General features: G+C 32.3%; 1 protein-coding gene across 1 annotated transcript; it reads left to right on the top strand.

Annotated features, from left to right (window-relative positions):
* The first annotated feature begins 1,887 nt into the window (after positions 1 to 1,887).
* On the top strand, positions 1,888 to 4,814 carry LOC139520139 (transcription intermediary factor 1-alpha-like). The gene has a single exon (XM_071312604.1). It carries the CDS (start codon positions 2,102 to 2,104, stop codon positions 4,124 to 4,126), a length of 2,025 nt encoding a protein of 674 aa, XP_071168705.1. The 5' UTR covers positions 1,888 to 2,101; the 3' UTR covers positions 4,127 to 4,814.
* Positions 4,815 to 13,252: the final 8,438 nt, after the last annotated feature.

The raw sequence follows: 13,252 nt of genomic DNA, 5'->3' as shown, positions 1-13,252 counted from the left end.
GACGTTTTAAGTTATTCAGCTTTATTCTAAAACAAAATTGTTGCCTAGTGATATTATTTAAACGAAACAATTCCTTAGGCTATTTCAAAATACGTAATCTGAAATTTATTTTGAATGCAAAAAAAATGAGAATTTAACTTTTTGTTTTTACAATTAACATTATCTAAAACAATAAAAACGTGGACTATTTTAATTCTAAATGCAAAGTCTCTCTCTTATATATATATATATATAATTGATTACAGATAGAACAGGTTCTGATACAAATATGAATAGATGGAAAACCTGGTTAAAAGCTCAGCAAAGCTCACGTTTTGAAAGCAAACTCTTCAAAGATCCCAAGCTTATAATTTAATGGTACCGACTCTCAAATAAAGCTTTTATTTTAAGTCCTTTGGAACTTTTTTCTTTACGAAAGCATAATTGTAATCGAAGGAGATAAAGAGATTTTTACTCCCTCCCTCAATAAAAAGAAAACACACAAACAAACAAAAAACAACACAAAATTGAAGTAATTTCTTTGAACGGTTTACGAACCAGGACAATAGCTTGGTTGACGATACAAATGTCTGTGTCCCAGTTGTACGGATTAATCATTTAATTTCATCTATTGCTTCACATGATTTTTTTTCCATGGCTTTGCATTTTATTTTCACTTTTGAAGACATTTGTTTCCTGCATTTGGTGCTGCTTCATATTCATTTATATCTTGTCTTGTGCCTAGACAATTTTTAATTTCAGTTCTAACCTAGTTATGTTTTCAAATGATCCTCCTATTCCCTTTTCCCTCGAAAATCAAATGACCGTCGGCTTTTACTCGAATGCAACTTATAGCTAGATTTAAATTAAGATGGACAACATGACGGATGCCATATATACCACTATAGTTAGTTTGATTTTAGTCTTCTTTTTGCCGTTTTGCCAAGAGTGTTTTGCTGCGGTATTGTCTTTCCTTTGTTACTAAACATATCAAATACTAGTAATGGCATAGGAACAAAATCAATCCGTATCAAAAGCTTTTGTTGTTATCTTTTTGTTGATTTCTTAAATGAACTTATCATCATCCAAAATGCCAGAAGACAATGTCTTAACAGAACACCAGTTCTTGAGAACGTTGATAGTAATATCGGATCTCGTGCGCTTATATAAATTTGATCTGTCCTTCAGGGGCTTTTTATGTTGAAAAAGATTTGAGAGAACCATAATTCATTCGACCCTTAGTTATCAACGAACTTGTAATGTTTGATCTGTCGATGAGGTTCATGTTACGAAAGAGAAAGAAAAATGGATCGAAAAAAGCTCTCAAATCAGAATTAACATATCAGTTTTCAGTATTAAGATATTGCAACATACTATCCGCCCTACACAGGACAAACCTTTATAGCCCACTCGCTGCGCTCGTGGGCAAAACACGGATCATATTGTGACTCGTTGCTTATTTTCTTTACCCTTAAAATGAAGAAAGCTGATAGTATAAATGCATTCCATCAATGGAGAAAAGATTCGAAACGTACACAAATATCTAAATGAAAATAACAAAGTTTGCCAGATGAACAAAAGACAAAAAAGAAAAGACAAAAAGACAAAGGAACATACTGAATTCACGTAGTAAGAGATAAGTTATATCACAAAAGAAAAGAAGGAAAAAGAAAAGGAATAAATTGACAGAAAAAAGAGACGATTTAACACGTCATATGAGAATACACAATACAAAGTCATCTAACGGACACTTTTGAGGACTTAAGTATTATTTAAAAATATCTATTGTTTTAATTATAAAATGATTTTATACAAATGACATTTAAATTCTCGTTGAGAAAGCTCTAACTTTGAATTCTATTGTAAATTTGTAAACGCTGTCTTCGGAACACCGGTGTCCCGTAAAAATGTGTTGAATTTCACTTTTATTTTAAGCGTGGGCTCCATGGTATTATAACTGATACAAAACATTAGAAAGGAAATATTGGTAACATTTAATTATTGTTTTCTAATTGAAAATCAAACTTTCGGATATTTTAGCAATGTAGGAAGGACGTACATATTTTTAAAAAGTAATGTTGCAATAATAATGAAAACAAGATATTTTTACTGAAGAATAACAATGAGTAAATCAGAAAAAGGACGACCAAATGGTAAATCAAACTTGGATGATGCCGTCGTGAAATGTCCGATTTGTTCTGACAGGTTTACAGATCCGAAGAGTCTACCATGTCTTCATTCATTTTGTCAAAAATGTCTAGGAACATACATTGATCGTTATACACAGGACAACGATAATCCTAGACCAAATTCGTTCCCATGCCCACAATGTCGAGCAATCGCGATTCCAATCGATTCAACAGCAGCACCCTCCATGTGGGCAGAACAACTACCGACAAATGGATTTATAATGAATGTCATGGAGATCATGTCTTTTGAGAACAAGGAGAAAACATGCGAACCATGCAAAAAACAGAACAAGGAAAGTGTCCGTGCTGATGTTTGGTGTAAGCATTGTCGTATTTGTTTGTGCAAGACGTGCATCAATTACCACAATGCATTGTTTCTGGATCACGAAACTATGCCTGTAGACCAAGCTCTTCGCCAGCCAGCCATCCTTACCGACGATGAACTTCGCTGCAGTCGCCATAATCAAAATATGGAGCTCTTCTGTTTAGATCATAACACTCTCGTCTGCTCTGTTTGTGTAGCGCTGGAACATAGAAGATGCGTCCAAGTTCTTACAACAGAATTTTATGCGAAAGAGTTAAAAAATACTCGGGAGGTAGAGAAATTAGTAGAACAATTTAACGAGTGTCTATCTTCACTCGAAGAAATTGTAAATGAAAACATCAAACAACATCAGAACCTGAACAACAAAAAAGATGACATAAAAAAGAAGATGAAAACATTTAGAGGATCGATTACTGGACATCTTGACAAATTGGAGGAAAACTTTAATCAACGCCTGACTAAAATACACAAAGAGGAAAAGGATAAGATTCAGTCAAGAATTCAAGACAGCAAAGTTACCCAATCAGCCATTGAACATTCTAGAAAGATGATTCAAGCTACAGCGAGTTATGGAAGTAATGCTCAGTTCGTTGCAACAGTTGCCAAAGCGCGTGAGAATTATTTAGATTTTAAACAAAAGGCGATGGAAAACTCAGCAAAGTTAGAGAGTATTGATATAAAATTTAGATTCAACCCAAAAGCTAGAGACATACCAGCAACTGTGATGGAATTAGGAGAGATTAAAATTTCCCATGGTAGACCAGATGCTCCGAAGCCTATCGCTGAAATGAAACCAATGTTGGATAAACGTGCTGTTCTGATAAGAGATTTCCACATTCGTCTGCCTTCAGATACAAACGACTGCGTTATTACTGGTGGAATATATCTGCCTGATGGAAAAGTTATCTTGTGCGATTTTCACAACAAAACAATCAAAATGTTTAAGGATACCGGTATTTTCATTTCGAAAGTCCTTTTGACATCTGAACCGTTCGATATTTGTCAAGTTGACATGAATACTCTTGCCTGTACTCTTCCAAATAATCGGGAAATTGCCCTGCTCAATATGACAGATGAAAGTCTCCTATTACAAAACGTAGTTTTTGTAGGAAAAGTATGCTACGGCGTTGACGAGATACGTGGTAATCTGGTTCTGCTGTTTCCTCTTGATAAACCCGTCCCGTCAATGAGCGTCATAGAAGTAGATGGACATGTTTTGGATACAGTCCACAGGAGAAGTAGTGGTAAAGCTATGTTTGAAAATCGACCGTTCCATCTCGCTATAAATCAACGCACAGCTGAAATTGTCGTCACACAGAAAACCGTTGGCATCGGCGAAAAACGAGCTGTGGTTCTTTATTCTGATTTGAACGTCCGGTTATCTATTGAACACGATAGTATACGTTGGGCAAGAGGTGTCAGTATTGACAGTCAAGACAACATATACGTATGTGGGCAAAATTCCTCGAACGTAATGAAAATGTCGTCTGACGGATCTGATGCACGCGTGCTGCTAGATGCAACCGACGGACTAGAACATCCGGCTGCTATTCACATATGTGGAGACAGATTTTTCCTGTCAGATGTCGGATACACAAATAGAAATGTTGTCAAAATTTATGAAATGGTTTAGAACAGAACTTACAGCAAATATTATAGAAGCTACTTTCAACATTTTTGACAATAAACACAATTTTATAGAAATATTGGTGTACGAATTTACCACAGGAACTGATCCTATTTAATTCGCAACGTTTATCCTATTTTGTTTAAGACTTCGAAAATTATCGTAAAACAAGTTTATAAACAAGAATGTAGTCATGACATATCAGTCAAGTACATTTTCATTATTTTGGTACGTGATCTAAATTTGTTTGTGTTAATATATTCCTTATAATAGATTTTATATATACAGAAACGTTATATATTTATAGGTGTTAAAATGCCAAAATACCAATTTAACTTAGTTGTAGTAGAAAAGTTTTGCCAATTATTTATATAGACATTAGAAATATATAATCAACTTTATAGCGTGGTTTACATTTCATGTTGTTATGTTTGTTGTTTGCTACATGTTGATGCTATTAAATTACTCAGAAGCGTACACAGAACTTTTAAAATAAACCCCATAAATCCTAATATGGTTTTGAAAAACAAAACACGATTAATCATTGGAAAGCTTTCACTTGCAAATAAATATGATTAAATTGAAGAAAACGTAAATCAAGCAGCAACCTAATAACACAAAAATGTACACACCATTCGACAAAGAACTAGAGCTCGTGGCATAAGTGTAATAAATAAGGAAAGTCTTGAATCAATTGATTAGTTTTATTGAAGTGGACTGCCATGCAGAAAGCATACCTTTATCATGATTACTTAAAAAACTAACATTTCAACCAGAGTAAAAAATCATTTGACAGTTAGGAAACCGAAATATATAAATATACAAAACTTTCAAAGCACATAAGACCAAATATTTTTGGAACAAGTTGAATGGCTATTGATTTATTTTTTCATTATTAGACTTTTATAAGAGGTAGAAAATACCAAGGGGGAGAAGAAACCATAAAAAGTAAAATCACAAAAATACTGAACTCAGAGGAAAATCAATTCGGAAAGTCCATAATCACATGGCAAAATCAAATAACAAAACGCATCAAAAACAAATGAACAAGAACTGTCATATTACTGACTTGGTACAGGCCTTTTCAAATGTAGAAAACGGTGGATTGAACCTGGTTTTATAGCTAGCTTAAACTCTCACTTGTATGACAGTCGCATGAAGCCAATGAAGCAAAATACAATTCAAAGACTAAAAACAAAGACGACGAAAAGAAAACAATTCACAAAACACTACATAGAAAACTTATGATTGAGTCACACATACCCCTACAAAAATTATGAAAACATAATAAGAAAATGCAATCATAGATTATCGTTGTCACTTGGAGATACATACTCCATATGCAGGCGCTCCTGGTATGTTGGTACACAAAAATGGAATTCCAAAATAGAATTGAAATTGATGTTGGTTGATTCTTTACAAAATGTGTTTGTTCTGTCCTAAAACATAAAACAAGGTGTTTGTTTTTACGTTGGTCATATCATTTATTGAAACAAAGCTGGACTACTTCTTTCAATCTGTTGTTAAGTTTAGAACGACGAGATTCGTCAAAAAGCATTGTCTTGAATCGATCCAAATAAAAACTGATATGATGAAAGAAAGTGCTTAAATTTAGAGCATCAGGAAAATGGCATGTCCAAATGTTTTATAATATCTTCCTCATTCCCCGAGTTGCAGGAGAGGAGAGACTATATAGAATACATTTAGACTATCAATTTTGTTCACTGGGTTTCCTTGTCTCTACGGAGAGATGGTCTAAGGGAAAGGTTGTAAGTCCTAATCAAATATTCTCAGAACTCCTTAAATATGAATTTTGAGTGTGTCTGTTGTTCCATTGTTTTCCTCTTATAGTTGATGTGTTTTCCTAGGTTTTAGTTTGTGACCCGGATTTATTTCATTACTATTGAACAGTGATATAAAAAAATTGCCTTTATTGCAACATATTGAGATCTGGGTTAAAAGTATTCATAATAACTTTTTTTCAATCTGAAGGGTACAACAAAAGTTGGTAATGTTTATGTAAATAAAAAAAATAGAGGATAGCTTTTGTTTCCTTGCGTAATTTCTTATAGGCAGAAAAATATGATTATGAACTGTGACCATTGAATAAATGCATGTTTTAGTCACAGGTTGACATGGATACTTGAACTGTCAAATGTACTATTATTGTATGAAATTAAAATTTACTTCAACCCTTACAGAATTTTCCACTTAACAAATTCACAATTTCCCTTGTTAAATTGATATAACAAATCACACAAACTATTTGCAAACTATTGTTCAACTAAAATGTTGTAAAATGTATTTTGAATAGCAATCTATTACTAACAATAGAAAATCATGACAGCAGTTGAGTATATACAAAAGAATTAGAAAAATATATAATCTAAGAAGTGAATCTATATATTGTATTACTTCTGTGTATTGGCCATTGTTCTCCGTTTTTTTTTTAAAATATCAATTTCTATAGTTTTAACTATCTTTCATAGCGCTATTCAAACTCAAAATATGATCTTGGTCATGATGACATAAAATCGTAAAAAGATGTATGAAAAACAATTTTCAGCAGTTATCTTTCATATGTTACGTGTAAGTATATAAACCCATCATATATACCAGGATTGAAATTTTAGTTAGACGATGTCTACAAACGATTGATCTGTGAAGCTCGAATAAACAATCATGGTTAAAAAGGCAAATTAAAGTACTAAGTTGAAAATCATATTGAGGATCAAAAATTCCTAAAAGTTGTGCAAAATGCAGCTAAGATAATCTATTCCTATAGTGTAGTAGAAAAGTAATAATATTTGGAAAAATTCAAAGTTTTCATAGTTGATTATATGAGAAATATTGTTATCTGAGACAACGTGGGGCCAAATGACATACAAATATATAAAGTAAGAAATATTTTATTTGGCAAAAGTACAAAATTGTACGGCCACGGCTTGACAAAGAATGGGACTGCCGAGAAACATAATTGGCAAGTCCCTAGTATATATAATTAAACCTTATAGTCCATTCCTTATTCCTTATTTCCACATTATTGTCCATTCCTTATTCCTTATTTCCACATTATTGTCCATTCCTTATTCCTTATTCCCACATTATTCTTATTCCTTATTTCCACCTTATTGTTATTCCTTATAATGTCATTTCCTTATATATCAATATAATATCCTTATTAACATTATTGCTTCCAAAATATATCGGATGCTGGCCCTGGGAAACAGAAGCTCAGCGGATACATAATTCCATTATAAGAAGCATAATATATTTGTAGATGTTGTGTCGCTATTTTCGCCATTAAATGGTCGGTCTGAAGCCGTGACGAAGGATTGGGATTACAATGGTCGGAGTCTTTGTCTGAAGCCGTGACGAAGGATTGGGATTACAATGGTCGGAGTCTTTGTCTGAAGCCGTGACGAAGGATTGGGATTACAATCGGAATAAGCTACCAGTCATTTCAACCTGAAAAATAGAACAAAAACAGCAGAAAAACGAACAACATGATATAACATAATATAACATTTAACACATGTATATTAACTACATTTTAGGAGTATGTCTTTTATCTAAGTGGTGGGTGGGTGGGTAACTTTTGAAACAAACATTAGTTAATTCATACGGAACCCAATTTTTTGCGTCTTCCCTCTGCTGTATCGTACGTGGTAAAGAAAGAATGATGACGTCACAGTTATCAAGGTTAAAATAATTAACGTGACTCATAATACATAACAAGTTCCACCACGTGTTCAAAGCGGGACAACTCCCAAAACGTAAGCCCACTTTCCTCCGATAACCGGATTTATTCTTCATAGGAATAAATCTTATTATCTGAGACAACGTGGGGCCAAATGACATACAAATATATAAAGTAAGAAATATTTTATTTGGCAAAAGTACAAAATTGTACGGCCACGGCTTGACAAAGAATGGGACTGCCGAGAAACATAATTGGCAAGTCCCTAGTATATATAATTAAACCTTATAGTCCATTCCTTATTCCTTATTTCCACATTATTGTCCATTCCTTATTCCTTATTTCCACATTATTGTCCATTCCTTATTCCTTATTCCCACATTATTCTTATTCCTTATTTCCACCTTATTGTTATTCCTTATAATGTCATTTCCTTATATATCAATATAATATCCTTATTAACATTATTGCTTCCAAAATATATCGGATGCTGGCCCTGGGAAACAGAAGCTCAGCGGATACATAATTCCATTATAAGAAGCATAATATATTTGTAGATGTTGTGTCGCTATTTTCGCCACATGGTCGAATTCAGTGGCTATGCCAAGAGTTATTGGACACTGAGTTCGACCACCGCCACAAATGCGGTAGCGACACAACACACCCGCCGTGACCGTACTTTTAAATGACCACACACATATATTTATATTTAAATTACCCTGTAATGAAATAAGAAAAAGAAAAAAACAATTGCCCACATGAGATAAAGTAACGCCGTCAGATGTGAATATATCGGGCTTATTATATATTTCAGGCTATTTTATGTAACAACCTCCCAATTGTATATATAGCTAAGCGGCAAAGGTGGACATTCTTGTGGCTGCTTTATTCATGCTTATTGGTTTTTACCATATCTCCGATTCAAAATGAAACTGAATCCATTATTCCTACATGTATTCAAACTTTTAAAACTTAGAACACATGAACACTGGTACTTGTCACCAAAGTCAGAGAATAAGGGGACTTTAACCTTTGGTCTTTGCATTTCATATTTTTAACAAATAAATTAGACAATATTCTAGTTTAGTTTCTGTTATTTCTATACATGTACCATGAGAACATTGATCCGTTTTTGAGAATGGGATAACAATAATAGCAAAATTTTGCAACGTGATCTTTCTTTACGGATAACAGTTAGCTGTCCTATAAACCCATTTAATTTGTTTCAAGTGACATATAAGCAATAAATATAGTTGCATGCAATAAAAATGCCTTAAGTGATTCTAAAGTGGTGGCCAAATGATATCATAATTATACAATTTACGGAACGCTTCGAAAGCCATTAGACATGTACACTATGTTTCTGATGTATCTACTTGATACAAATCAAAAATACTAAAAAGGAACAATTTACAGACACTGTGTCCTATCAATGTATCTACTTGATACAAACTAAATTATCCTTAAAATACACAATTTACAGACACCGTGTCCTATCAATGTATCTACTTGATACAAACTAAATTATCCTTAAAATACACAATTTACAGACACTGTGTCCTATCAATGTATCTACTTGATACAAACTAAATTATCCTTAAAATACACAATTTACAGACACTGTGTCCTATCAATGTATCTACTTGATACAAACTAAATTATCCTTAAAATACACAATTTACAGACACTGTGTCCTATCAATGTATCTACTTGATACAAACTAAATTATCCTTGAAATACACAATTTACAGACATTGTGTCTTTTCAATGTATCTACTTGATACAAACTAAATTATCCTTAAAAGACATAATTAACAGACACTGTGTCATATCAATGTATCTACTTGATACAAACTAATTCATCCTTAAACGACACAATTTACAGACACTGTGTCTTATCAATGTATCTACTTGATACAAACTAAATTATCCTTAAAAGACACAATTTACATACACTTTGTCCTATCAATGTATCTACTTGATACAAACTAAATTATCCTCATAAGACACAATTTACAGACACTGTTTCCTTACAATGTATCTACTTGATACAAACTAAATTATCCTTAAAAGTCATAATTTACAGACACTGTGTCATATCAATATATCTACTTGATACAAACTAAATTATCCTTAAACGACACAATTTACAGACACTGTGTCATATCAATGTATCTACTAGATACAAACTAAATTATCCTTAAAAGACACAATTTACAGACACTTTGTCCTATCAATGTATCTACTTGATACAAACTAAATTATCCTTAAACGACACAATTTACAGACACTGTGTCCTATCAATGTATCTACTTGATACAAACTAAATTATCCTTAAAAGACACAATTTACAGACACTGTGTCATCTCAATGTATCTACTTGATACAAACTAAAATATCCTTAAAAGACACAATTTACAGACACTGTGTCATATCAATGTATCTACTTGATACAAACTCAATTATCCTTAAAAGACACAATTTACACACACTGTATCCTATCAACATATCTACTTGATACAAACTAAATTATCCTTAAAAGACACAATTTACAGACACTGTGTCATATCAATGTATCTACTTGATACAAACTAAAATATCCTGAAAAGACACAATTTACAGACACTGTGTCCTATCAACATATCTACTTGATACAAACTATATTATCCTTAAAAGACACAATTTACAGACACTGTGTCCTATCAACATATCTACTTGATACAAACTATATTATCCTTAAAAGACACAATTTACAGACACTGTATCCTATCAACATATCTACTTGATACAAACTAAATTATCCTTAAAAAACACAATTTACAGACACTGTCCTATCAACATATCTACTTGATACAAACTAAATTATTCTTAAAAGACACAATTTACAGACACTGTCCTATCAATGTATCTACTTGATACAAACTAAATTATCCTAAAAAGACACAATTTACAGACACTGTGTCATATCAATGTATCTACTTGATACAAACTAAATTATCCTAAAAAGACACAATTTACAGACACTGTGTCATATCAATGTATCTACTTGATAGAAACTAAATTATCCTAAAAAGACACAATTTACAGACACTGTGTCCTATCAACATATCTACTTGATACAAACTATATTATCCTTAAAAGACACAATTTACAGACACTGTCCTATCAACATATCTACTTGATACAAACTATATTATCCTTAAAAGACACAATTTACAGACACTGTGTCCTATCAACATATCTACTTGATACAAACTATATTATCCTTAAAAGACACAATTAAACACACTATGTCCTATCAACATATCTACTTGATACAAACTATATTATCCTTAAAAGACACAATTTACAGACACTGTCCTATCAACATATCTACTTGATATAAACTATATTATCATTAAAAGACACAATTTACAGACACTGTCCTATCAACATATCTACTTGATACAAACTATATTATCCTTAAAAGACACAATTTACAGACACTGTGTCATATCAATGTATCTACTTGATACAACTATATTATCCTTAAAAGACACAATTTACAGACACTTTGTCCTTTCAATGGATCTAATTGATACAAACTAGATTATCCTAAAAAGACACAATTTACAGACACTGTGTCCTACCAGAATATCTCCTTGATACAAACTAATCTATTCTAAAAAGACATAATTTACAGACACTGTGTCATAACAATGTATCCGCTTGATACTAACTAAATTATCCTAAAATGACACAATTTACAGACACTGTGTAAATATTCGTCCTGATAGATATGCCTGAAATATTTGCCACTGGACATTAAGCAACCAACAATCAATCAATCCTATTAAAAAATCAAATTAGTACAGAGAAAATTTGTGGTCTAATAAATTATCTGAATTAATGAAATATATTGGAATACCCTTTAACAAGCATTGTAATAGTAATTTCAAACAGAAACTAGAAGATTTCTACAAAATTAAATTAAATTTGAACTATCTAAGATAAAAGATGGAAACTGTGGTTAACTTTTTATTTATCACTAAATTAAGAATAAGTGCACACTCATTATCAATAGAAACTGGTAGGTATGCAAGACCAACAATACCCTCTAATGAGAGATTTTGTAAATTTTGCACTGGAAACACGGATACACAAAATATTTTAACATGTATGTATTCGGTTAAGTTAGGTGCATCTTCTAAATGTACACCAACGTAAATACTTATGTAAATAAGGAAAGCATCTATCCATGTGTTAATATCAGTAATCTTTTTACTTAGGTTTAGTTTGGATAATCAGCTGTCCATTTGTATCTACTGTTCTGTGCCTGAATTTGTATTAAAGCAATATATACCTAAATCTACATATTCACCATTAATTATTTTGTTCCGAGTTTTGTGAAACATTTAAACATAGATTATCATTTGCACTAGTTATTGGCAAATATTAGAACTTTGTGTTATACCTGTATTCGATTGTTGTCTTTCATTGACTGAGTCAGGAGATGTAACACTAACAATAGCTGGAGAGTGAATAAGGGCATTGCCATTGACAATCTGAACAACTTCATTCCTAAGTTCTGGAGTCATCATACATGTAGCTAAAACTTGCGTGGAAGTATGCTGTCCAACGACATTGCTAGATCTGTTTCCCAACGGTGTCGGTACGCCCCTCTGCTGTACCCTTTGCCTTTGGCTGCATTTATAAGGACTTTTAGAGGGCCTTTGTGACATACGATCTGCTTTCCCGATTTCCATCAGATGTTTGGTTTTTAAAACTGAAAAATTACTACAATAATATTAGTGAAACGACCGTTGAAAAGTTATAATATCTATACAACTCGTCTAAACATCAACCCAACAATGTTAGATCTGTATATTTTATAAACTTCATACATTTATTCATTATTGGTTTCTCTTTAAATTGCTTGCTGTGTAGCAGATGAAACATTTCATATAACGATAGTTTTAAAATCGCAGACGTCCATGCGACACGTGTCTTTAAAACCATGTGCGCAGTTTTTATCTGAAATTACGGGTCTGTTAAAATTTCTATTTTTGGAAATATAATTCATGATTTCCACTGAATTAAACCAACAATTAAAAATTTACAATGAAATATTTAGAAACTCTTTACAGAAGAAACAACAAAAGATATAAAATCTTTAACACTATTTTATACTGGATCAAAACCATGTGCTTTTCCTATCTTTCAAACTTTCCGAACCTTTTCAGTAAAATAAGATTTTTTGAAAGACATCCATTTCATATACCAAATCAAAGAAACTTTTGAAACAAACATTAGTTAATTCATACGGAACCCAATTTTTTGCGTCTTCCCTCTGCTGTATCGTACGTGGTAAAGAAAGAATGATGACGTCACAGTTATCAAGGTTAAAATAATTAACGTGACTCATAATACATAACAAGTTCCACCACGTGTTC

Source organism: Mytilus edulis, chromosome 4 (genome assembly GCF_963676685.1).
Source record: "Mytilus edulis chromosome 4, xbMytEdul2.2, whole genome shotgun sequence".
NCBI classification, from domain to species: Eukaryota; Metazoa; Mollusca; class Bivalvia; order Mytilida; family Mytilidae; genus Mytilus; species Mytilus edulis.
Note: the sequence above shows the minus strand (reverse complement) of the source record. Positions and strands in the feature narration are given on the sequence as shown.

What these genes read in the sequence shown, in the direction of transcription:
- LOC139520139 (XM_071312604.1), top strand. Translation starts at nt 2,102, where the DNA reads ATGAGTAAATCAGAAAAAGGACGACCAAATGGTAAATCAAACTTGGAT.